The sequence below is a fragment of the Trichoderma ghanense genome (genome assembly GCF_004382785.1).
Source record: "Trichoderma ghanense strain CCMA-1212 chromosome Unknown scaffold_0, whole genome shotgun sequence".
In the NCBI taxonomy this organism is placed as follows: Eukaryota; Fungi; Ascomycota; class Sordariomycetes; order Hypocreales; family Hypocreaceae; genus Trichoderma; species Trichoderma ghanense.
The window spans coordinates 2,562,056-2,586,713 of record NW_027395663.1 but is presented as its reverse complement, the minus strand read 5'-3'; the positions used below and the strand labels follow the sequence as shown (position 1 = coordinate 2,586,713).

Sequence of the window (24,658 nt, the reverse complement as noted above, 5' to 3'; positions counted from 1 at the left end):
TCGCACGACTGGGTCGGAGTGCCACCAAATGAGCGCGAAGAAACAGACAAAGACGAAGATGAAGATGGAGAAGAAGAAGAGAAAGTACGGGGTATATTGTAAAACAAGAAGTACTAGTAAGAAGATAGAGAGCAACGACTGAAAAGCAACGAGAGGGGAAAAAAAGCAGAGTCGATGATGGGGGGAAGAAGGAATTATAGCAAGCTGTGGTTAAAATGAAAGATTGCCAAAAGGCAGCCAAGAAGTGGGAGCTGGTGGATACGAATACGGTTGAGGAGTGGCTTGACTGGGCGGAAAGGCACGCGAACCCCACACCAAAACTCTGCTCGGAACAGGCTGGCGAGGAACGGAGGCAGGCAAGTAGGGTTAGCATCAAGAGGCTGCAAGGCCATTCGCTGGGCGGCTGCGCCGATTCCATCACTCGCAGCGCTAGATGGGCTCGGGACGGGATTGCGGACGCCCAATTCCGCCAGCTATTGCGAATACGGAATGATGGAGAGGGAGACTCCTTAAGGGGTAATCAACAGAGCAGTCTATTGTACTCCGTAGGAATTGGAGAGAGTGTCCGTCATGAGCACCTCAAACCTACTTCTACGATGATGGGGGCTGAACAACCGCGTCATACACTCCGGCATGCGTCAAGATGGTCAGTAATCGTTATATGTAGAGTATCTGTGCTTCGTATCACGAATAACGACGGATGTCAAGAAAAAAGCAACAACAGACACCGCCTCAACTGTCCAGTACGGCACGGCAATGGCAAGCTTCACACGCGAGCCGTGTAACTCGCTNAAAAAAAAAAAAAAAAAAAAAAAAAAAAAAAAAAAAAAAAAAAAAAAAAAAAAAAAAAAGAAAAAACGCCACCAATTTCACCTGAGCCCCTGGCCTGATGACTCAGCCGCGAAGACGTCTTCTATCGCACTACTCCGTCTCGTGAACGGGATTCTCGGCGGTGAGAGATGCACGTAAGCTGAGACAAGCCGATGATATTAATGCCGGTGGAGTTTCTGCGTAAAAGACCCTTCACAAATGCAGATACATGATTGAAAGGCTTTAACCGAGGATTTTGTTCAGATCTTGTGGTACGACATCAAAACTGTCATGACATCCCTTTGCGAATTCTGAAGGCTTTGGTTTGCCCGGTAATGCAGAGCTGGTGACTTGTGACAATGAGTGAAAGTCATCAGTTGCGGCAAGCAAGGGATTTGCAAGCCTGCTAGGACTCTGAGCAAGTTTGCAATGAAACGATCCAGATGCAGGCGAACAGCCCGAGGGCTTTGAATGTACAGTGCACGCAGCTCGCTGCGGACCAACGACAGACGGGCTTGAAGCGTTCGTTTCTTTCCCAGAACTTAACGTGCAGCAATGAACCCCTAATCCCGACATGTCCAGACGAGAGCCGAGCCCTTCGAACAAGGTAAAGTGCCTTGTAGATTGCATCATAACACACTGGACGGAGCTGTGTCCGGCTGCCAGCGTTGTGGCATTTGCTACGAGGTAGACAAGAGTAACGATCGGCCAATTGCACCCCCTATTCAATGGCCGTCAGGCAGTTCCCCCTATGGCAGACAGCAACACTAATCTCGATGCAGTGAAGATGGGCAGGAAGGCACTGATAGGCATGTTGGTAGCTGGCGATTCCGGACGAGAATGGTCTCGGAAAGCTTGGGCAACATCAACTGAAGACTGCCGGAGCTGGCTAGGAAGCCTGTGACAGTCCATAGGTACTAACCTGCTTTCAAGCCCCGAACTGTCAAGTAGGTGAAAGAAGATACACGACATGCTTCCAAGGAAAGATTGGTTGTAACACAAGCAGACAAAGTAAGGAAGGAAGCGCCCAGGACGAGCAAGTAGAGTAACACCTCATTAGATTTGCAACGTTGATAAGTTGCACCTTCCATCAGGCAGCAACAGTTTGTATAGCAAGGAGCAGACATGGCGCCTTCCTCAACGCTGCTCCAAGATGCGGCTTCCACCGCTCACCGTCTCTTCTCAAGACAATATCTTCCTCTTCCATTTTCCAACTGATTGGCAGGAAAAGAGAGTCCGACCAGAAATACATACGGCTGCCATTGATTTACAATCGTCACAGATTCATCGAAATGGTCAGCAAGCTCTCCAACGGCCATCACCAACAGCCGCGCTTTCTCATATGGGGAGGCAATGGCTGGATTGCCGGTCAACTGAAACGTCTGCTGGAGGAACAGGGCAAGGACGTTCACACCACGACCATCCGTATGGAAAACCGAGAGGCTGTGCTGTCCGAGCTTTTACTCACCAAGCCAACCCACGTTCTGAACGCTGCCGGATGCACTGGGAGGCCCAACGTCGACTGGTGCGAGGACAACAAGCCCCAGACGGTACGATCTAATGCCATTGGCACCTTGAACTTGGCAGATGCCTGCTTTCAAGCCAATATCCATTGCACCATCTTCGCCACTGGGTGTATCTATCAGTACGACAAGACTCATCCCATCGGCGGGCGTGGCTATACGGAGGAAGACGGTCCAAACTTTGAGGGAAGCTTTTACTCCTTGATCAAGAGCCATGTTGAACCGGTAAGTCACAATGCCCGAGTATGCTGCTCTAGCGAACAGTGAGACTGACCTGCCTTTTAGGTGTTGCGCAGCTACCCCAACTGCCTCATCCTCCGTCTTCGCATGCCCGTTAGCGACGACCTTCACCCGCGCAACTTTGTGACAAAGCTCCTCAGCTACGAGAAGGTGGTCAACATTCCCAACAGCAACACCATCCTTCATGATCTTCTACCCGCCTCCATCGTTCTTGCAGAGCATGGTGAGACTGGCGTCTACAACTTTACCAACCCAGGCGCCATCTCTCACAACGAGGTCCTCACGCTTTTCAAGGAGATTGTGCGGCCGGGGTTGAGCTGGCAGAACTTTACCCTGGAAGAGCAGGCCAAGGTCATCAAGGCGGGCCGGAGCAACTGCTCGCTGGACACGACGAAGCTGGAGACCAAGCTCAAGGAGTATCAGTACGAGGTTCCTGGAATTCACGAAGCCTATGAGAAGTGCTTTGAGCGCATGAAGGTTGCAGGAATCGAATGAGGTCGGATGCTGGGGTGGTTGTAATTTGTCGCTGGCTCTCAACTCCATGAAATCTCGAGTCTATTGTTGAGGATCTCGCCTGAGTGGCGCTCATTGTCGTGTAAGATATCGTCTGCGCATTTTGATGGCGGCCTAATTAAATAGTTTTGCAAGAGAGCCACGCTATGGGCTCCATGCTGTGCCTGCCGTTGATCTTGAATAGCCACGTGTGTTGTGCAGATTGTAGGATGCAATCATCGTCGAATGACATCTTGGTCCCACTGATGGGCAGCCTGCTGGAAAACATTCATGTGAAAAGGCATCGGGTTTGCCATCTGCGCATAAATAAGGTAAGGTAGGGATGCGAACCATATGTCGATGAACCCTGACGATCCGGATTACTTTGAGATGTTCCCCCCAAAGATACAAAGATGGCAGGTATCGGTACATCGCGATTCAGCAGCACTGCCCCGCCATTACGTAGCGCCGACGAAACAGAGCGCACTCAGCCTTTGGGCAAAATTTCGGCTGAAGAGAGCGAATATGCACTCCCTCGACTAACGGCCGCGAATACCATCGCCTTACATCGATACCGACACAGCCCGCAGCGCCGCCAGCCATTTCTCGCTTTGCTCGTCATTCACTCGAAAGCCGCATCTGCGATACTCACGCTCGCCAGAGTAACTCTCTCTCGCTCGTTCGCCCAAAATGGTCGTCGATACGGCCTACTACGACACCCTCGGCGTCAAGCCGCAGGCCACGGAGCTAGAGATCAAAAAAGCCTATCGCAAGCTGGCTATTGTCCACCATCCAGGTAAATCGCCGTCTATCCCTCTCCTGGCATTTGAAGTCTTTTGGGACCTTGCGCCTTGCGCCTTGCGTCCTGTACACCGACTGACGGCTGCCCCTGACACACAGATAAGAATCCCAACGACCCGACAGCACACGAAAAGTTCCAGGCCATCGGCGAGGCCTACCAGGTGCTTTCAGACGCAGAGCTGCGAAAGGCCTACGACAAATATGGAAAGGACCACGCGAAACCGCAGGAGGGATTCGTCGACCCGGCTGAGTTCTTCTCTGCCATCTTCGGCGGCGAGGCGTTTGTCGACTGGATCGGCGAGATCAGCTTAATGAAGGATTTGGCCGCCACAATGGACATCGCCATGGATGAGGGAGAAGAAGGAGAGGCTGCGCCGCAGGGAGACGAAGAGTTTCCTGGAACCGCAGAGGCAATGAAAGAGAGCATGAAGGAGAAGGAGAAGGAGAACCAGGAGACATTCGCAGGCCCTGCGTCCGCGCCGCCTCCCTCAGTGGTGGTAGAGGACGAAAAGGCAAAGACACCTGTGCAACCCGCGACTGCGACACCGCCGCCTCGATCTGAAGCTACATCTCCGGCCCCTTCGTATGGCTCCCGGAGCCGGCAGATCCCCATCCGACCGGCTCTTACCGAAAAGGCCCACGACGACACAGAGAAGGAAGTAGATCACGCAGAGGACGACGTCAAGGGCAAAGGGAAGAAGAAGGGTGGCATGAGCAAGGAGCAGCGGGAAAAGCTGCTGGCTTACGAGAAAGAGCGCGCGCGCATCCGACAGGAGCGCGTGGAGGCACTCACACGAAAGCTGTTGGACCGGGTCAGTGTGTGGACGGAGACGGACAAGGGTCCCGACGTCACTCGGTCATTCCAGGAAAAGATGCGGCTCGAGGTGGAGAACCTCAAGATGGAGTCGTTTGGCATCGACATTCTCCATGCCATCGGCCAGACTTACATGTCCAAGGCCTCGACCCTCCTAAACAGCCAAAAGTTCCTCGGCATCGGTGGCTTCTTCAGCAAGCTGAAGGACAAGGGCACGCTGGTCAAGGATACCTGGAACACCATCAGCAGCGCCATCGACGCTCAGCAGACGGTGGAGGACATGGCCAAGATGGAAGAGCGGGGAGGCGAGGACTGGACAGACGAGAAGCGCGTCGAGTACGAGCGCCGCGTCACGGGCAAGATCCTGACGGCTGCTTGGAGGGGCAGCAAGTTTGAGATTCAGGGAGTGCTGCGCGAGGTGTGCGATGCGGTGCTCAAGGACAAGAAGGTCCCGCTGTCGAAGCGGTTAGAGCGAGCGCAGGCGCTCATGCTCATTGGCGAGATTTTCATCAAGGTATGTTGCCCTTTTTGGTTCCCCGTTGACGAAAGCTACGTTAGAAATAAGCGTCTAAACTGCTCTTTGTTATAGGCTGAGCGCTCTCCCGAAGAAGAGGGCGATTATCTGCTCTTTGAGCAGCTCGTTGCCGAGGCAGCCATGAAGAAGGACAAGCACGAGGACCATAAGCACAAGAAGGATAAGAAGTCTAGGGATATGACCGCGGAAGAGGTGGCTCAGGATGCGCCTAACGTGCCTAAACCAGAGCAGCCGGCGGCGTAAGTTTGGAGAGATGTGATGGAGGAGATTTAAGGGGGGGGGCGGTAATGAACATGAATAGGGAGAAGAAGAAGGAAGAAGGAAGAAGGAAGAAGAGGAAGAGGAAGAGGAAGAAGGCTGGGGGGAAGAGTGGAGGAGCACAAAATGGGAATATGAGACCTTTGTTTGTTTAGAGACTTACTGTCGAGATTGCCGGATAGAGAGCGATCGGGCATAATCTTATTATATAGAGTACACAGCTTTTTCTTTTTTTGTCTTCTTCTCCCCTGTCCCTGTCTTCTTTTGAATATATCCAGCGCATTTACTTCTTGCATCTTATAGCGCATTTCACAAACACCTGTCCCGTGGAACATACATTGAAAGTGTAGTTAGCATTCGATCACATAGCAGATCATAGGCAAGCAGACAGATAAGCATGGAAGGCATAAAACGCTTGTTCTTCTTCTATTCCGTTTTCTATCATTCACCGAAAAGGCAGCGTTATCTCGCACTCTCGTAAAGAAATAGATTGATGATGGAAAAGGGCTTTTTTTTTTTTTTTTTTTTTTTTTTTTTTGGTTTGTTTGTTTCCCTCCCCCTTCTTCCCCTTGTATATATCCAGAGAAACATTGGGCGAAGGCTCGTTACCTTTTTGAGCTTCTCGAGGGTAGTTCTTTTTTTCGCATGGGGCTAACGATGATGAAAAAAATATGTTTTGTTTCTCCCCCCTTTTCCACCTTGTCTTTCGAAAGGGGGAAGAGAAGAGAAAAAGAAACCGCTCTTCGTGAAAGACTACGCTTCGTCTTGGGGGAGGCATATTTCTTCATGCGTGTTCCATGGATAGCTTTGTCCTCCCTCTTTTCTCTCTTTTCGTCTTTTTTTCGCTTTGCCTCTGCGGGTATCTGATCTTAGACATGTGGAAAGAAAAACGACAAAAAACAAACACGTCAAAAAAGCAACAGAGTAGTCAAATATGACAAGGGATATCATAGAAAGAAAGGGCAAGAAGGCAAGACGCAATTTGTCCTTGAAGCCCCTTTAAAGTTGCATAACCAGAGTGTATTCTCTCACTCAGGTTGTGGAAGAAGAATGATATTTGGGGGGGGGGGGGGAGATATGAGGGAGCTTCTCGAGGGAAAAGAATGGAGACGGCGAATAGTTAGAAGAATGCAGTGATCATGGCCTTCATAAACGCAACGAGAGTGAAAAGGGGGGCTGATGAATGATACCAGCCCAAGAAAAGAAGAGTAAAGAGTAGAGAAAATAAAAAAGTATCAAGTAGAACGCCATGCAAATCCGAATGAGCGCCTTGTATCCCCGATATCCCGAGATGCAACTATACGTGCATAAAAGTATATGCTGTCGCAAATACGAAAGAGACAAAGAAAAGAGAAGGATAGAAAGAGACAAAGACAAGGAAATATTGCAGCAGCCGGGGGCAAAAGGAGGAGTGGGAGAGGAAGTAAAAGACGAGATATCCATGAGTGGCGATGTGAACGAGAGCAAGCAGTAGATGCACAGTAGAAATGGGCATATCGGCTGGCCAAGACGCGAAGAAGAAGAAGGAGAATCCTGCTGGCCCTCCTCTCCATGGTGTTTGCGAAGAGTCGGTTAGCTAGTGACCCGCAACGGGCAGTTCTATGCCGCTGTCGCGATCCTGTGCTTCTTTCGGCCATGCCTCCGCTTCGGACTCGATGATTGATACGGTATCGTCGTCGAAGCGCGACGCGGAAACGGTGGACACCGTATCGTCTTCGACTTGGGACGTGTCGTCACCGTAGTCGTAGTATGAAGCCGCCAGGACGCGGCCAGGCATGGCATCCACGTCGGCAATCCGGACCCGGTAGGCCAGTGCCTTCTGGCCTTCTTTGATGAGCGCCTCTGTCCAGTCCAGACACTTCTTGAGACTCTGGTTCATCTTCTGGCTGTCGAGCAGAAGCTCTTGATGCCTCGTGAGGTCGAGCTGCAGACGACGCTCGTCCCGTTTCCGCCGTTTGTCGCCAGGTGATTCCACCTTTGACTGAGAGGTGGTAGAATTCGGGTCGGCGGCTGCGTTTCCGTGGGATAGATCGGAGTCGACTAGCGAGTCGTCATCCTCCTCGTCCTCCTCATCCTCTTCGTCTTCGTCCTCGTCCAGCTCTCCCTTCAACTTTGCGGCATCTTCATCATTCTCACTGACGTCGGTGAGGCCCCCTGAGGCGTCCGGTACGGTTAGAGAGGCACCGCCTTGGCTAGAAGCTGCAGAGCCGCCGGGAAGGCGCCCAGCTCTGGATAAGCGTCGGAAGCGGCGCAATTCTGCTGATTGTTTCCGCAGCTGCCGCTCAAGGGTTCTGTTGATGGCCTCGAGAGAAGCGTTTGTGATTTCCAGGTCCTGAACTTTGCGCTCGCGCCGGGCGCTCAGGACAAGGTGGCTCAGAGGCTCCGAATTCTGAGAAGATCTCTTACGACTGACGGAGTCAGTTTCTGAATCGTCGCTATCTCCATCTTCTCCGTCTTCTCCCTCGCCTTCGCTCCCGTCCTCTTCGTCCTCTTCATCCTCATCTTCAATTTCGTCGGCCATTTGTAAAATCGACGCCATCGTCATTGGCTGTGCTAATTGCGCCAGTCCGGGACTCAAAAGTGGCGGTGTCATGTCGGGCGCATGGATCATGGGCGGTACGCTTGTAGGTGAGGCGATCTTCGGTACGGCGGCTCCTCCTTCTACAGACACGACGCTGCCTGCGCGACCGTGCCCCTTGTTTAACCGCAGAGGCGACTCGATGCTCACTCGCCTCTTGTTGGCCTGAGCAGGGGCGGCCGCCAGCTTCGGAGCCGGGTGAGCCGAGGCTCTAACCGGGGAGGTGGGTGACATGGCACTGGCTCGGAGCGTCGGTTGTGCATGCTGCTGCTGCGGTAGTGTAGGGTGCGTAAGGTTCTTTGAAGGTGATACCGGCCGCGAGTATAGCTGAGTCGTGCTAGATCCCGCGGCCGAGGAGTTGCTGGTGTTGGCGCGCGTCGCCCTGGAGCCGCTGGAGATGGTTGAGCCCGTCCCAGAGCTGCGCGCTGACAGCCTCGCGTCCATGTCTGGCGCGCCATTCGCGTAGAAGAATTTCGTAGCGACGCCCTCTTGCGCCGAGGCCAGCGAGTGGGTGCTTGAGCTGGGGTATGCCGGAGGGCTCGTGACTCGCTTGCTGGCGGCATCGCTCGCGTAGAAGAAGGTCGGCGTACTTTTAGTATGGACGACCGAGGACGGTCGAGGAGGCGGCGCTTGAGCCGAGGGCTTCACGCTGCTCGCGTAGAAGAACTTGGAGTCGTCGCCTTGCCCGTTGGACGATGAGCTGGTGACGCTCCTCCTAGAGCTCAGGCTATCGTTACGAGCCAGAGGCGACACGCCCAGGCCGCGGTTGCTCCTCGTCTCCCACCCACCGTCGCTCATCTTGTCAAGGTTCGTCGAGCTGCCCGGCGTCGAAACAGTGCTCTCGGCACGGGATTGCCTGGCGCCCGACCGCGGGGTGCCATTATGGCTGAGATATGAGCCCGGAGGAGCTGCGGCGCTCTCGCCGCGCGGCGACTGCGCGCCGACGATGGACGAGGACTTGCGAGCCAGCGGCGTGGTTGCTGGCGGGCCCTTGACGGCGACCTTGGGGGTCAGGGGCGTTCGGGTCATGCCTCGGGAGGCTCCAGCGCTCAGCTGAGGCTGGCGAGGCTTGTCGCCGGGAGGCATCGTGGCGGCGTCCCTCTTTGTGGAAGAACGCGTAGTCGGAGCAGCGGCAGCCCTCACAGAAAGCACATGTTGATTCGGCTGTCGAGCAGCTGTCGGGAGGGTGAGGGGCGGTCCCTGGGGATTGGGCGGAGTCGAGCCCAATCGAGGTGCAGGAGTCGTTGTCGTAGTCGTCGAGGCTTTGGTCGCTGGTCGCTGCGGCGCGGGCTTGCAGGCGGACAGTCGCGAGGCGGAGGGTTGCGGCTTGAGGGAGTGACGCGGTTGCTGGTGGTGACGGCTGGGTTGAGGCCGAAGCTGAGGTTGAGGTTCAGGTTGAGGTTTAGATTGAAGTCGAGGTTGGAGATGAGGCTTGGGCTTGGGCCTGGACGTGGCTCGGGGATTGTCGACGACAGCGTCCGAGCATGCGTTGCCTGAGCCTGAGCGCATCCTCCGGGCGTCCAAAGTCGCGCGGGACAGCGCCACTGCAGGGCCTCGGGCAGCGCTGGCAGGTAATTAAGGCCGCTGTGGTGACTAGCCCGGGCCAGAAATTAGGGGGCGTGTGGAGGGATAAAAGGAGCCGGGAAGAGCCTGTAACGAGGTCCACTGGCGCAGCTACCTACGGTATGGAGGGATGTCGCAGGTAGCAGTACGAGTAAGTTGGTGATATGGGACGGAACAGAGCAGGCACAGGGACGGACTGGAAAGACATACGGACAAGCATGAGACGGCACACGGAGAGACGGAGACGACGCAAATGCGCAACAGCCAGACCGAGCAGCGGCAGTCTGGGTCCCTTTTTACGTTGCGCAAACGAGGCGGCGATACATGCAGGCGAACGGCATCGCATATCGTCTGACGATTTGAGGAGACGCCAGCTGCACCCACGCTGCGAGAATGGCCCAATCCATTCAAGCGCAAGGGTTTATGCCCCCCCGCAAGTCTGTATTCAGAAAGGCGGTAAGGAGTCTCTTGGTGCAAGATGCATGGAAGCCGTCCAGTGAGAGCGGGCAGAGGGAGATGCAAGTCCACTGCATGCACGCACATGCCGTTGGAAAAGGGCACCAGGATGGGCTTTGATGGGGTCGGCAGTGCTCGGTACGAGTAAGAGTGCGCTCGCCTCGCGCGTCTACCAAGTACAGGATTCGTCCAAGCTTGCATGTACGAGCATGGAGCCGTTGAGAGGAGATGGTCATCCGTGACAGTTCTTGGTCCATATGGCAGCGTGTGATGGCGGGCCGGTGGATATCGAGCCATGCACGATGGGATGCTACAGTCCACACGAGGCTATCTGACATTGTCCAGTGCCGCATATTTACGTCGACATTCGCGCCTCGCGCATGCAAATGCCATCGAATCAAGCCCCTGGCTCCGGCAGAGGCAGAGTGATGAGATCCGTGTGCGCCCACGGCACAGATTAAGCTACCGGAAGAATCCTCCGTACAAAATCATCAGTGCACGCTCCTTTCGACCTACCTGGTCTTATATACCTCGCATGTTCTCCAAGGGCCGTGAGCGAGCATCAGCGATGGCGTCAACGGGTAAATCATGGGATCGCCCATTTGTTTGTTTATCTGCATGAACCCGCTACTTACCTAAAATCTTCAACGAGAAACAACTTGGAAGCTAAAAATAAAGAGTCACGCAAAGGTAATAAAACAGATGTTAGACGAACAGCTCCCCTGAATGAAACAAAAACAACACCCAAAGCGAGCAGCCGCCTCAACAACCCATTTCTTCTTCATCTACACTCTTACCCCATCAGGCCTAGTCCTCCTCCCACCCGGTCCACGCTAGCGCAATCCCGGCCCAGATCACAACTCAGCCTCCCATTGGCCGCGCAACTTCAAGGGACCCCCTATTTACGGTTTAGGGCGCGAACGCCATGCCATCCAAATTTAGAGCCCCCAGATGCACGCCTTTTTTGCTTGCCGTCATCTTTTTTTGGCGATTGTCGATTGATGACCATTTCTGGCGGTTCTTGCGCCTCTTCTGGAATCTCCCTTCATCTCGCTCATTTCTCGTTGCGTGTCTCAGCCCGCGCCATGGCCCTGCTCGGCATCTCGCTGATCGTCGCGTCCTTCGTCTTCGTGGCGCTGAGGCAGCCGCAGTGGCTGCGGTGGCCGTGGCAGAGTCTCGGGGGAGGAGGAGTCGGCGCCATCACGGACGGCAAGGAGAGCCAGACATCATCGGATCAAGAGCGGAGGAATAATAGGGCGCAACAGAACGGGAAAGGCGCCAGCCATGGAGTCGCACCAAAGATTGCCGTCCAGCCATCAAACGACGACGACACAGCGCTGGGCTCGAGAGGGTCGTCAGCAGCTTCTTCCACCGATCGAACCTCGTCGACCTTGAGACAGCGCAAACCAGACAATGTCCCTCCCTCGACACTTCCGACCATCCAACCGCCTCCAACGATGGCCCCCACGGCGATATCTCCTCCAGTCATCCAAGAGCCAGAAAGTCCAACCACGCCCAAAGCCGAGGCCACGAGCCTCCCACAACCCGTCCCCAGCCTCTCCCTCGCCGATTCGGTCTCCCTTACGATGCCCCCTCCGCCTCTCCCTTCGTCCCGACCCAACGGCCGCATTCCCGCCCTCAATCAATATCCAGCCCCGAACTCCGCCCAGCGAGCCCGCGGTCCCACGCCCAATAGATGCCCTCCTGCCGCATCCTCCTCCTCCTCCTCCGGCCTCGCGCCTCCCCCTACGCACTCCTCCAAGCCCGCCAAGCCCAGCCGCCAAGTCGTCCTCACGCCGGGCCACTCTCCGCTGGACTGGGCTCGCATCTCCGGCCCCAACTCCGACCTCCGCGGCGTGGCCCCTTCGACGCCCTACCTGCGCGTGACGCCCTCGATGCTCAAGGTGCAGACGGGCCGCAAGGGCAAGGATGCCTGGATGGCCATCAACGGCAAGGTGTACAACGTCACGCCGTACGCAAAGTTCCATCCCGGAGGCGTGCCGGAGCTGATGAGGGGCGCGGGGAGGGACGGTACCAAGCTGTTTGGGGAGATTCATCCTTGGGTCAACTACGAGACCATGCTGGCTGCGTGTCTTGTGGGACTGCTGGTTGACGAGCCGGAGGGCAAGGAGAGTGAGATGGATAGAATGGATTAGATGGATCAGGGCTATGCGCTGAGAAGAAGGACTACTTATGTGCAACAACGCAAAGAGCAAAGAACTGCCTAGATCATGAGTGCTATGCATTCACAGTTAGAGAGATACCCTCAAGTTGACCGGATAAAATCACATATTACGTGAATAAAGAGGTAGCATAGCGCTATGCGACACGCTTTATGCGCAAACTAGAATTACCGTCTCTTGCCAAATCGAAACTTGAGCTCGTCGTCGCTATCATCGCTATCCTCAATCTCCAGCAAGCTCGGCGCCACTCTCGACCTCTTCGGCGGCGGCGTGTCCCTAGCTGCCGCCGGCTCCGTCGCCGCTCTCTTTGCCTTGCTCGTCGCCCGAGACTGCCCGCCGGTGAGCTGGCTCCTCGTGCTCCCCTGCGAGTCCTCCTTGCTTCCACCTCTTCTCGATGCCGCAGCTCTAGCAGACGATACTTCTGACGTTGCCTCTGCTACTTCCTCCTCGTCGCTGCTATCAGAGGCGATGACCCGCGCCGAAGAGGCACCAAGCATCGGCGGCTCCACAAAGGGAGAGTTGGACTCCCTTGCCTCGCTGGCGCCAACGGCAGATCGCTCGCTTGTGGCTCTTCTGCGGTCACTACTGACATCTTCCAGCCAGTAACTGTCGCCGACTCCGAATTCCTTGGTCTTGACTTCGGCGAGGGCGACGATGACTCGGGCCGGCTGCCTTCCCGTTGCCTCGCCCCTTTTGCGGAACTTTTTGAAATTCTTCATGCCATTCCACTTGGGGTTCCATCGTCCGTCCGCAATGTCCTGTTCCCTCGTCCTGTCCGATGCCCTGTCTGTGCGGCGAAGTTGAATCTCCTCCACAATGGTGTGCCGACGTATTTCGGCCAGGTCGATGCCTTCTGCTAGACGGGCCAGCTCCTCGGCCTCGGCTCGGGCCCTGGCCTCTGCCTCTTCGCGGTTCTTCGCAGCCAGTGCGAGAACATCTATCTCTTCCTTGACCTTCTTCTTCTTCTTCGTTTCGCTGGTTGACTTTGCATGGACAGGCTGTTCCGGCGCAGGTTCAGGTGACGGCTCAGCGAAGCGTCTTCCGCTTTCAAGACGTTGCCGTTTGAATTTTGCTACAGCCGGCGCCATGCCCTCCATCAGATCAGCTTCTGGTACAGGGGATGGCGCTCTCTTTCTCTGTGACCGAAAGGTGCCGACCGGCCTGGTGTCTGGCGCCAATGGAGCGTCATCTTCTTGTGACACAAACAACCCTCCCTCGTCCTCCTGCACTGGTGACTGTGGTCTCGCCGCTGTTTGGGCAGTAGGAGGAGGTGTTTCCTCTATAGCCATCTCGTCGTCGTCAAAGCCCGCAAACCTCCTCTTGACTGGCCTCCGCACTTTGCTGCGCCGCGGAAGGGACTGGGAATTGTTTTCTTGAGAGAGTTCAGCCATCCCTCTTGTGCTTTGACTCTCCGAGTTTGGTTGAGTGATTCGCTCTGGCTGTGCATTCTCTGCAGGCTGAGCATCTTGGGATCTGAGGGAGGATTCTACCTCCAATGGTCGTCGCAATTGCCTTGCATCGTTGATCAGAATCGCCTCTAGAAACTCGTTTTGCTCAATAGGCCTGTGGTCTAACAGCAGCGAGACCGCAGTGATGAATTCTCTGTACCAATCAACAAGCTCTCCTTTAGCTGGCAGAAACCTCACCAAAACAACTCCTTTGCCTTCGCTCCCATCGTTGAAAGATCCGGTTCCCTTTTCACCCGCAACTCCTTTTACGTATCGGACAAAATCATCGGGCCGCGTCTCTTCCGGCTGGATGGGGTGCAGCATGGCCTTACCGCCTCCGTTCGTGATCGGCGCCATGAGGTTGTCGTACTGAATCTGGCTGTAGAAGATGAAGGTATATCCTTCAAAGACATCTTTGCGCCGGCTATCGGGCGCATACAGTTCGTCTGGGAGCTGCACTGGTTCGGAGCCCCGTGGCGGCAGATGCTTCATTTCACCGGGCCAGAACCTGTGAAAGTCTGTCTCCAGAGAGCTTGGCTCTTGGCTGTCTGCGCCACCGGAGAATTCTGTGGCAGAGGATATGGCATCGAGGAAGGATTCCGTGACGATATGTCTGCCATTGATGAGGGCCTGCAGGCCCTTTGCTGTATTTCGCTTCTTCGATATGACGTGTGTCGTGTGCTTCACGCTGTAGTCGGTCAACAGCTTGATGTCTAGCTGCTCGAATCGTTCTTTGAGGGAGTTCAGCGGCTGCGTCTGCAGCTCTTTGTTCGTAAACGAGAAGGTGAAGACTTTTGGAACCCATTTCAGCCTGGGACATCTTGTCAGCAGAGCGCACTTGTACCAGCATCCGCATCCACGGGTTTGGGCGCAAGTACTTGAACGTGTCGGGGCACTTGCCCAGCATGATTTCATATTCCTCGACCTGGACGTCGTAGACTTCTCCTTTGATTCGCTGCCCATTGACCACCGTGCCTGTCTTAGTCGCGAGGTCTTCGATCTTGATATGGGACCGGCTCGAGGGATTGTGGGCGTGTCCTTCGGTAACGTGATCGACCGTGATTGTCAGGTGTTTGCGCGAGATGGTGGTGTGTAAAAGGACTAGCTGGCCGTCTATTTCCATCTCAATCAGCGCCTGTCCGTAAGAAAATCCGCTCAACATAAATCGCGAATCGTCACTCACACTCTGATGCCGTCCTCCCAAAGAGGTACGTTTTGCCCGGCCGCAGCCAAAGTGTACGCCCTGCACAGAAGAGATCGGGTCAGCTCAGGCGTCCAGCGCAAAGGCGCGCATCTTCTCGCTCACCTTGAAAGGCCCCTTCATTTTCCAGCAGCCACATCGCCACGGGCTGTGATTCATGCTATGCCACAGGCCATTTCTTGGAGGCGCATACAGTAGGTGCAAGAGGTGGGAGGTGAATCGTGCCGATAAGCGATGACGCCGCGCACTTGGTTCGGTCGTGAATCCTTTGCGGGGCGGCGCGTCAATCTTGGGCTCGACTTCGACGCCAATTCACGTGCCTTTTGAACTGCATCTTCCTCCGAGCGTTTTGCAGGGGGGGGCTTGCACACGTCTCTCCTACCTACTGTACCATCTTTAAAACATCAGGGCATCGTATCAGCTGGCTTGCTTCTTCGACTGTAATCGTTCACAAACGACTTGAGAGAGATTCGAGACATGGCGCCCACGACAAGAGACATTGACATCTTCAGAGGAAAAGCTACGATTAAAAGCCATCAATATCTACACTCAGGTAATGACTTTTCTATATGCTTGTAAATACATTATGAATAGTGTACGTTGTATATATACAAAGGCAAATGCTGGTATATTCCATGTAATTCATTATATGTCCTGCTGCTAGTCGCCCAGGTTCCTCGCTCAATGCATGAACATCATCGCTTGTCGTAAAATGCACCCCCCCCCCTTCTCCATCAAACTTTCAAGAAAGGCGCCTCTCCAAAAGCCTGATTTGTGCCATGACATGGATTCAAAGACCACATCGATCCTCAGACAACCCTTTTCCTATAAAAGTCAATCAGCATTCGTCGTCGACCAGCCTTTCGGCCTTGCTCGACCAGTTCCTCCCCGTTGTTTGTCTTGTACGGATCAAGCTCTTCCGGTCGTTCGTTGTTCGCTCTCGCAAGCTCCTCGATCTCACCAATCTTCCATCCGCGAAGTATGACCATGCAGATTGTAGCAGCAATAAACATCAGTCCCGTCCATAGCTGGGTGCCGAGATAGTTGCCCGTGCCAGTCACAATCTGCAGAGCAATTGGCTCGCTGAAGGTGCAAGGGGGCAGAATCATCAGCCACAGAAGATTGAGCGCTGAGGGCACGTCTTGTAGCCCGACGATTTCGGCCGCAACAGGTCCGACAACCGTCCAGAAGGTGCCCGCAACAGTTCCGCAGATGATAGCATAGAAGATCAAGACGCCATATACCTTGGCATTGATCCAAACGGCCAGCGAGAAGATGCCGGCCAAGAAGCTGCAGACGGCAGCCATGTTCATCCGCCCAGTTCGGTCACTGGTATATCCCATAATCGGCCGGCCAATGCTTTGACCAAGGTTGAAGAATGCGTTGATGAGGGCTGCTTGAGACGAATCAAGGCCGATTTCGTTGGCATAGTTGGCAAGACTGAAAATCACCACCGAATAGCCCAAGATACTAAACCAGCCAAACAAGATGAACAGCAGGAATTCGGGCCTCGCCAAAAGAGTGCTCTTGAAGGCTATATGTGTCGATCCCACAATCTTGTTGCGATCCTTGACCAGGAGACTACAGATGAAGTTGACGACAAATGCGAGGATACCGAGTATTCGGAAAGCCCATGCAAGCCCCAGGTTCTCTATCATGGCGCCGGCGGCGAAAGAGTACACGAGTCCTCCCAAACCTGATCCGGCAGCTGCTATGCCATTGGCCAGGGAACGATGAGTCGTGAACCACTGAGGAATGATACCCACCGTGGCCGTGAAGAGACATCCCATGCCCAGGCCGAAGCAGACGCCCTGCGCGAGAAAGAGATGCCATATCTTGTGTGCGAAGCTTGCTGCGATCCAACTGGCCGCTTCCACGACAACGCCAAGCAGCATCACTTGCCTAGTGCCGAACTTCTTCACGGCCAGCGTCGCAAACGGAGAGATGCCCATGGCGCAGCTGATGCTGAGAGATCCCACAAAAGCATACTGTAGAGTCGTGGCCCCTGGAAAAGTATTGTTCTTGATGTAATAAGCCAGGAAGACACCGTAACTCGAGTTCATGCCCCATGTATGGGCGTTGACTACGCAGATGGCGGCGGTGACAACCCAGCCATAGCCCCCGTTTGGGGGTGGAGGCGGCGCATTGTTCTCGGGCTGCTGATCTCGTGACTCAACCATGAGTTGCAGGTTTGCCTTTTCCGTCTCGTCGCTCATAAGTCCTTGGTCATTGTTGTCCATGCGAGGCTCCGAGGCCGACAGAATGGCGTCCTCTGTGTCATACTTGTCGCTCTGCGTCTGGCCTTGATTCATCTTTCCCGTCCAGACCCTTTCAACAGCTTCCGAGAACTGCACAGGGGCGACTATCAAGTCAAAAGGCCAGCCAGTGGGAGGAAACCGATTGTTTGCTGGAAAGGAACAGCAAGAGCAAGGGAGAGACGATAGAGAAGAGAAAATGTTCTCTTGGCGATAGGCTAAATGGGCAACATTATGTATGTGATGTTGGATGGGTCATCGGGGGGTCAAAATCGGCCCCATTGTCCGTAAAGATCTGAAGAGGCAACTAATTACTTAAAAATGCTTCCAGATTTTGCTGTTTTGGGCCACGCCGAAGCTTGGCTCGGAATCTAACGTAAAGGGCGCGGTCAACAATCTCTTCGCTCTAAGCCGGGAATATCTGCCCGGGGATTAATAAAGATTATTGAATGGGGGTTGTAAACTCAGCTCCTCTTGCGGCTGCTGCCTCCTCTCCGACTACCTGGTCTCAATAGGCAGTTCTGCACCCACGATGTACGACTTCTCACGATCGGTGAGCGATTCCATCGGAGATGTCTAATGTATTAGATAGTAACAAAACGTAATTGATACCGAGAACACAGCCATGTCAGGGAATTGGGTCCGAGCAGCAGTTCAGTGGCCAGCTCCAGTCTTTCGCTAGAGTCAAGGCAAACGCACCATACCTAGAGAAGAGGCAAACCAGCCAAAGTTCAACCGGATGAGAGGTCTGCACCCGGCAAGTCTCCACGTCGGTCGTTGCGAATCAGTAAAGTCCCGGATCGCGGACTGGACACCTTGGGATGCCGGGGCGGAAGCCGGAGGACTAGGTATCCCGTTCCGCATCTCGGGACATTTTAAGAAGACGACAGTCATATTGCTTTGGCTTTCATGTTCGCTGCGCCTCTTGATGATCTTCTGTTCAGAGCATGAACCTCACCTTACTTGAAACATGCTAGCAGGGGCGTCTCCCGCTCTCGTGAGATTGCTCTGAGACCGGCACTTTGAAGCCCGTCGGTAGGGCTGCCAAGACCGTCCCTCGATTGCGCCAACAGATGGAACATCTCTCTGTACCTTGCACTAGGTGTAGGAGAAGCGAAACGTCGGCGCTTGTTTGAGCGTTGGACGTCTATAGATAGATATCCGACTCGACCTCTAGTTGTTGATGACGCGAGAAGGTGGTCAAAGCAGAATAAGACGGAGACGTTGACGCGGTTGGATTCTCCGTCGACGACGCATGTACCTCAGGGATAATGTCTCAAACAGCAGCAGAGCACAATGAATGAGGGCCTAGACGGTAATTGCAGCAAGGTTGAATGGGCGTGATCTTCATGACCCTCACGGTGAAACATCGTGTGCCGCAAAACACTGCCGTCTAGTACTAAGGGTGATGAGATGGTGCCGTACAGGTCAGTAACTCAGACGTGCAGACCGGCAGAAATCTGAGATAAAATGCTGCCCCGGAAGATGGCAGTCGCGACGTGGGGGGGCGGGTGCCTTCCTACATCTGCCGCTTGTCAATTGCTGCAGATAGTAGGTAGGTCCTGCCCCGGAAGAATTTCTAGAGTCGTGAGGAAGGTGCTGTCAGGTTCGTACCACTAAGCAGTGCTACTGCGTAGTACCAAGAGATAAGGCAGTAAGGCAGTAAGGCAGGTAGCACAACCAAATGTTCACGGTGGCAGTTTCCAAGTATTGGGCAGACGCAAACGTCGATTTCATTAATAGGTATATCAGCAGCTGGGTAGCCGCTTCCTGCATTACATCGCAATACGTTTGGGAATCAGAAAATGAGAAACAGATAAAAGAAACGCCCGGTTCAAGATGAGGTAAGGTACTGGTTCCTGCTCGCAGCCCGGCTTGCCAGAAACCACGACTTCGCTTCACGAGGTATCAATCCACGCTCCTCCAACATCGCTCATGCGCAAAGCAAAGCACATGCATCGCTTATCACCGACAAAGATTTAGGCCTGAGCGCGCTCAGACTTGCTGGCACGGCGCTGACGAGCCTGCTCAGACCAGGGGAAGTGGATGACGGGGACCTGGAAGAAGGAGTTGCTATTGATTGGTCAGCGGGCGAGCAACATACAAACGCGCCACCATGTCTGGAGGATACGAACCTGCTGTCCTGAATACCGGCCAGGGCGTTGTACCAGGCCAAGAAGGCCGCCAAGAAGCCGAACAGACCACCGGTCTTCTGCAGGGCGAGGGCAGCGGAGGCGTTGCCCAGGTCGGAAGCGTACTGCTCGCAGGCCAGGAAGAGGAAGGCCAGGTCGAGAGTGAAGAAGAGGAGGAAGAAGGCAAGGGTGGATCGCAAAGTGCAGATAAGCAGGACGGTGGTGAAGATGAACCAGCCAGTCAGGAAGAAGCCCAGGACGCTGGCAACATCGCCCTTGTAAGGGCCATCGGGAGCCGTGATGCCCCATTCGGGAGTCAAGAGGATACCGTACGAGAGCCAGAAGCCGCCGTAAGAGCTCAGGGCGGTGGCACCAAAGGTGTTACCAGCAGCAATCTCCCTGAATGAAGACATGTCATCAGTACTCGGCTCCACTTGTGCAACAGCGGGTGGTCCAAAGGTTCGAGACTTACCACATGCCAGCGAGCAATTGGACAAGACCGCCATAGCCGAAGGCGAGGGAGACAACAACATTGGGCTCGGAGACGCCACGAGCGTGCATGTTAATGGCCGACAGAACAAACGTGGTCAAGGCGAAAGCAGAAAGACCCAGAGGAGCAGGGTTGGCGAGCTTTCGGTGCTCATATGGCCTCCAGGCACCGGGTTGAAGAGCACCACCAAAGGCCTGAGCATACTGGCCAAGGGTCATCTCGCTGAAGTCGCCATGGTGGCTGTGTCTGAATCCATGGCGTGGGGTGGTTGTCTGCTCGACACCGTTGGTCTCCTTCTCGTTGGGAGCGACGTGGACCTCGTCAGCCATTGTAATTGCTGTTCGCTTGGGAATCGATCGAATTGGTTGGGGACACCAAAGTGAGGCTGAATGAAGAGCTTTCTTGGATAGACCAGCTATGACCGGGGTACTGTGGGTTGATTGAAAGCAGAGCTTCACGACAAAGCAGCTGCTAATACGTTTTGAATTAGGGACGATCGGAGCAAGAGGAGAGGGCAGCAAGAAGGGAGGGTGGGGAGCAAAGAAGCTTTTATAAACGGCATCTTGCTACATTGAGCACGCTATGCCTTGCTGCCGTACGCAGGGTCGGACAAAACGAGACCGATGGCTGAGACCTTCGTCGGCGGATACCCAATGTCCCCCAAGGTCGCGGTTTGGTACCGCCGCTGCCTCGTACTCCGTGCCTACAGCTAGCACCGCACTGCGGGATACAGGGGGACAATCCGGCGGTCGCGAGTCAATCAACAACGTGCGACAGATCTAGCAGGTGGAGACTGGCAAAAGAAAAGGGTTGCAACGAGTGACACGCTGGCGACGGACTTGTCCCGTAGGCCCCGAGGGAGCTTTCGTTATGGGGTCGTTGGGATATTCTTGCATCCAGTATGTGATGTACGGCTCGGCTCTCCTCCGTACTTCGCACATACACGCAGTACATGAAGGATTTTAGTCCCGTTGCCAGCAAGCCAAAGAGGTGGGTGGCGAGCCTGCTGTGTCCACCTCAACTTGGTGCCCGCTCCTTTCAAATGCTAATCAACATACGGAGAAACTCCAGGTGGTTGTCAAGCACGTCAATTGCACCTCGTCACTTCGCTACGGAGTACCGCAAGTCAGGTACTCGCAGTTCATACGATTTGCTACCTACCTACCTAGTATGGGGGATGGGCTTTCCCCTGGCCATGTTCAGAACGGTCGACTTCCTTGCCGAGGACTGTTCCCGCAAGCCCCATCTAGCCCAGGCTAGGAGCTAGGCGAACAGCGCAGGTTCCGTTCATGGCGTTCTCTGCCGCCTAGAACAGGTCGAGGTATGCCACTAGGGTTACGGGACACTCCGTTGCTCGAGGCTATGTTTGAGCTTATGGAAAGGCTACCTCCCGCTAGGATGGATGGACGAAGGGAACTACAACTCCAAATTTCTGTGGCCAAAAAAAGCACCATGGTCAAACCAGAGCACAACGATTGGGGTAGAGGGGTGGGGGGGAAGCTTGGGGTTCCAGATCCTTGCCCTCCAGAGTCAAGCCGTCGAATGAGTCCAGGATTGGGGTAGTATTGACCCACATCCTCCTGGAGCTGACGATGGACCTTGTTTCCGAAGAGGCGTCGTCTGGTGCTTGATCTCATGCAGGCTTAGGCCGCCTTCCGTCGTCTTCGGTGGTTGCAATGGCGAAAGGGCGCGAGACGGCGAGACAAGAGAGAAAGGAAAATCGTCCTTACCCCCGGCACAAGCCGCCACAAACGAATTAGGGCCAAGCCTGGCCAGCCACTTTTGCCCAGGCTTTTCTGGAAATTTTTCAGAGTTTAGGCTATTTGCGCCCGTCACCGAGCCCGACCACAGGAACCAACAACAGTCGAGTGGATTGGTCGCTGTGGAAAATGGACGTGTCGAGGCTTGGCGAAGCCCATGCTCGTTGAATGAGCAAAAGGTTCGTCCTGGCCGGAAGGGGAATGAGAAGCGTTGATAGGCAGTCCGCTCGTAAGGCTGCTGGCCAGCCGATGAAGTATCGTTCACCGTACTTCGTACCTCGTACTCTCAAAACGGCCCATTCGCTAGCCTCTGCGAAGTAGCTAGATCCGCGATGGATGAAGCAATTAGAAGGGATGGTGAGATGTGATCACACACCCTTTCGGCCGGCCTGGTTCCAATAAGAGCCTGCTCGCAACTGCGCACCATGTAAAGGTAAGCATGCCTCGTACGAACACTCCCCCAATGGCTATCACTGGCTTCTGAGGCGTCTCATGTCTCCTACGCGGAAGGCTAACGGATAGATACAGGTACAATAGAAATTGCTGTTGTTGTTGGCCCAATGCGAGCGGGTCCACGTCGTTGACGATTCTCCTGACAATCAATGCGAATATCACTCATGGAAAAAGCGGCTCAGAGTGTTGGTAGCGACACGGTGCACCAACCTCAGAGTAGTAGCTGACGCATGGCAAGTTACAGGTTGGCCACATTGCAATGGAAGCAATATTAACAAGCAGCACCCGCTGGCACGGCGTCGATGGCACGTAAAAATATCACCGAGCACTCGAGACCCGGTCTGACCAACATTGATCCCTCCCCCCGGTCCACCACTCGAACGCCTGGCAAAGGGATGCTAGCTCCATGCGGTGACGGACCCTGGTTTGCCTAGTGCTTTCTGGCAGCGGTACTGGGGGATCGCCAGAGAACCCAAGTCGAGCCCATGCCTCCATTCGGACAGGAGCTCCGTGCGCGAGTCAAGCCTGGTGGCCATGGTCTGGGTCGCTAATCAAATGCTGCATGACGCTTCTGCATCGTCGAGCCAGGGTCAGGCCCAAGCGCGCAGCCTCTTGCTGCTGCTGTTGCTGCTCCTCGGTGCAATCGGTGAAAGCAGACTTTTGATCGAGAAGAGAAAAGCAAGGAACCATGAAGACAGAGAGGGCGAGAGAGCAAGCATGCCTGAAATCACACTGGAGAGGTTAGGGTATGATTTGCGAGCCTGTTGAAAGGCGGCCACAATTGTCACGTTGTCGTGGACAAGATATGGACTGTGAATCTCGATGCTTTTGATCATCTAATCATCCCCCAGGCCTGTTTTTCCCATGAACCTCTCGGGCTGTGGAGAGGATGGAAAGGGGCCTGCAGAGATCTGTCTGCCTTCGGTCGCGACGAACATTGTGGAGTCCCTCCATATTACTCCGTGCAGATACCATTGAAGCTGGCGCCTCGCGCATATCTTCATTTTCCCTTCACAGGGAGGTAAACGCCGTGTCCGTATGGCCACCGTGGGACGGAAGGGGGATTCGCAAGATTGTCCAAAATTCGCTACGAGGCGGCTCATCTAACACGCTGCCTGATAGTCCGTACCCTTCCTCATCAGAGTCGAGTCAACGATTTGCGGATCGTCGGAGGAAAGCAAATGTCCATGGGGAACTAGTAGCATGTAGGCGGGCTGCTGGAACGGAGAAAATAGAGGAGCTCCGGGTGTACGGCTGTTGAGCTACTATCGTTCAGCAAGCTCCTCGCCCCCCCCTCTTGAGCCCCTCCTCGTCTTCTCCTCAGGAGAGCTTGTTTGCAACTCGTGCGGCATCCACGCATTGGTACATCACTCATCATTACCGCCACACCTATTTTCTTCATCTTAACTGCATGACGCCTCCGTGCTTTGTCTCCATGCTACAAAATATCGCCAAGCCCACATAGTGGCCCGATCGACCGTCAGAGCTTCGTCTGCTCATCAGCCGGGAGAACCAGCCATGAAACTCAATTTGAGATCTTCGGAACATACTCGTACGTTTTATGCCCCTCGAAAACCTAGGCGCCTGATCACGTCCTGGCCCGGCGTTTCGCTCGTGTCGAACCGTTTCTCCAAGTACGAGTACTATTTGCGACATATGGCTCGATAACGAGGTTATCATATACTCTACGAGCAAGATGTAAAAGACCGGAAGCGAAAACACAGCCACCTCCGCCCCGAGACGGTATCGATATCAGCCTTCCCCTGGTGCGAGCCGCTGCAATGTTCTGCCTGTGGCTTCTCAATCAGATCACGTCGTCAACTTCAACGCAGCGAATGGGCTCGGGGGCTGGAGGTGGCGTGGGTGAGTGGGCGCGCGAAGGAGCAAGCTTGTATCTGTGTGCTTACAGACAGCCACCCGCCACGTCCGGTTTTTCATCACGCAATAGAGATGAGCGCTCGTCATGGTCGCTTTGAGGGTCTTTCGCCTTGGGGTCGCGGCCTGTAGTTGCTGGTCCACGATCTTTGGCCCCTCTCCATCCGCAAACCACATCGTCACCTGGGGCACCACATCGCAGATCTTCAACCTGCCAGATCGATCAACTAGTCATGGTGAAATGGCTCGAGTTGCACAACGCATCTTTTTAGCCAGGTGAAAGATAATAACGATGCTGCTTGCCACGACGAGGAAGTTTGCTACGGCCCCGATTCCCCCGCAAATGGCGGTCGTTTGTCAACTCTAGCGCGCGGATGAACTAAGCATCTTATTCCCCCAGATTCGGTGTTCGGGGTTTCTGATCTGTCAAGATTTGGGTCTCCAGCCCGCTTCCCCAGCATCGGGCTTCCCCGCACAAAACACATCTTGCTTGCGGTCCATTCCAACCCGCAATAGATCCAGGGCGACGGGCATCGATGGAGTCATCGGCTGAGCGGGAAATGGGCTGTTCATCGAACTAGCCAAAACGTGGGGTTGAGGCGCCCTCGTACGAGTCGATCCGTGGCCGAATACATACTGTCTACGAAGCTGAAGATGAAGAAAAAGCCAAGACCGTCTAGAGCTTCTCCAAAGAGGCCCCTTCCTGGCCTTGGCGGAACATCCCGGCGTTTACGCTCTCGAGTTCCATCTCGTTTTGCGGCTGATACAGTTCTACAGAGCCCATCGTCACC

General features: G+C 54.5%; 8 protein-coding genes across 8 annotated transcripts; 4 read left to right on the top strand and 4 right to left on the bottom strand.

Annotated features, from left to right (window-relative positions):
• Positions 1 to 28: 28 nt before the first annotated feature.
• CCMA1212_000876 (uncharacterized protein) lies at positions 29 to 785 on the top strand (the record flags this gene model as incomplete). Its single annotated transcript, XM_073698327.1, has 2 exons — positions 29 to 116; positions 223 to 785. The coding sequence occupies 2 exons, from the start codon at positions 29 to 31 to the stop codon at positions 783 to 785; spliced, it is 651 nt and encodes a 216-aa protein (XP_073563438.1).
• A 1,317-nt stretch (positions 786 to 2,102) lies between these two features.
• Positions 2,103 to 3,068, top strand: CCMA1212_000875 (uncharacterized protein; the record flags this gene model as incomplete). Its single annotated transcript, XM_073698326.1, has 2 exons — positions 2,103 to 2,558; positions 2,619 to 3,068. 2 exons carry the CDS (start codon positions 2,103 to 2,105, stop codon positions 3,066 to 3,068), a joined length of 906 nt encoding a protein of 301 aa, XP_073563258.1.
• A 687-nt stretch (positions 3,069 to 3,755) lies between these two features.
• CCMA1212_000874 (uncharacterized protein) lies at positions 3,756 to 5,458 on the top strand (the record flags this gene model as incomplete). Its single annotated transcript, XM_073698325.1, has 3 exons — positions 3,756 to 3,861; positions 3,966 to 5,194; positions 5,270 to 5,458. The coding sequence occupies 3 exons, from the start codon at positions 3,756 to 3,758 to the stop codon at positions 5,456 to 5,458; spliced, it is 1,524 nt and encodes a 507-aa protein (XP_073563263.1).
• A 1,591-nt stretch (positions 5,459 to 7,049) lies between these two features.
• On the bottom strand, positions 7,050 to 9,960 carry CCMA1212_000873 (uncharacterized protein; the record flags this gene model as incomplete). The annotated part of the gene is made up of 2 exons (XM_073698324.1): positions 7,050 to 9,615; positions 9,734 to 9,960. The coding sequence occupies 2 exons, from the start codon at positions 9,958 to 9,960 to the stop codon at positions 7,050 to 7,052; spliced, it is 2,793 nt and encodes a 930-aa protein (XP_073563441.1).
• Positions 9,961 to 11,155: 1,195 nt separating this feature from the next.
• CCMA1212_000872 (Cytochrome b5 reductase 4) lies at positions 11,156 to 12,226 on the top strand (the record flags this gene model as incomplete). Its single annotated transcript, XM_073698323.1, has 1 exon — positions 11,156 to 12,226. The coding sequence occupies one exon, from the start codon at positions 11,156 to 11,158 to the stop codon at positions 12,224 to 12,226; it is 1,071 nt and encodes a 356-aa protein (XP_073563985.1).
• A 194-nt stretch (positions 12,227 to 12,420) lies between these two features.
• On the bottom strand, positions 12,421 to 15,041 carry CCMA1212_000871 (uncharacterized protein; the record flags this gene model as incomplete). The annotated part of the gene is made up of 4 exons (XM_073698322.1): positions 12,421 to 14,512; positions 14,580 to 14,814; positions 14,885 to 14,944; positions 15,008 to 15,041. 4 exons carry the CDS (start codon positions 15,039 to 15,041, stop codon positions 12,421 to 12,423), a joined length of 2,421 nt encoding a protein of 806 aa, XP_073563439.1.
• A 670-nt stretch (positions 15,042 to 15,711) lies between these two features.
• CCMA1212_000870 (putative transporter MCH2) lies at positions 15,712 to 17,214 on the bottom strand (the record flags this gene model as incomplete). Its single annotated transcript, XM_073698321.1, has 1 exon — positions 15,712 to 17,214. One exon carries the CDS (start codon positions 17,212 to 17,214, stop codon positions 15,712 to 15,714), a length of 1,503 nt encoding a protein of 500 aa, XP_073563440.1.
• A 1,922-nt stretch (positions 17,215 to 19,136) lies between these two features.
• On the bottom strand, positions 19,137 to 20,341 carry CCMA1212_000869 (Acetate permease A; the record flags this gene model as incomplete). The annotated part of the gene is made up of 4 exons (XM_073698320.1): positions 19,137 to 19,214; positions 19,262 to 19,688; positions 19,762 to 20,208; positions 20,337 to 20,341. 4 exons carry the CDS (start codon positions 20,339 to 20,341, stop codon positions 19,137 to 19,139), a joined length of 957 nt encoding a protein of 318 aa, XP_073563460.1.
• Positions 20,342 to 24,658: the final 4,317 nt, after the last annotated feature.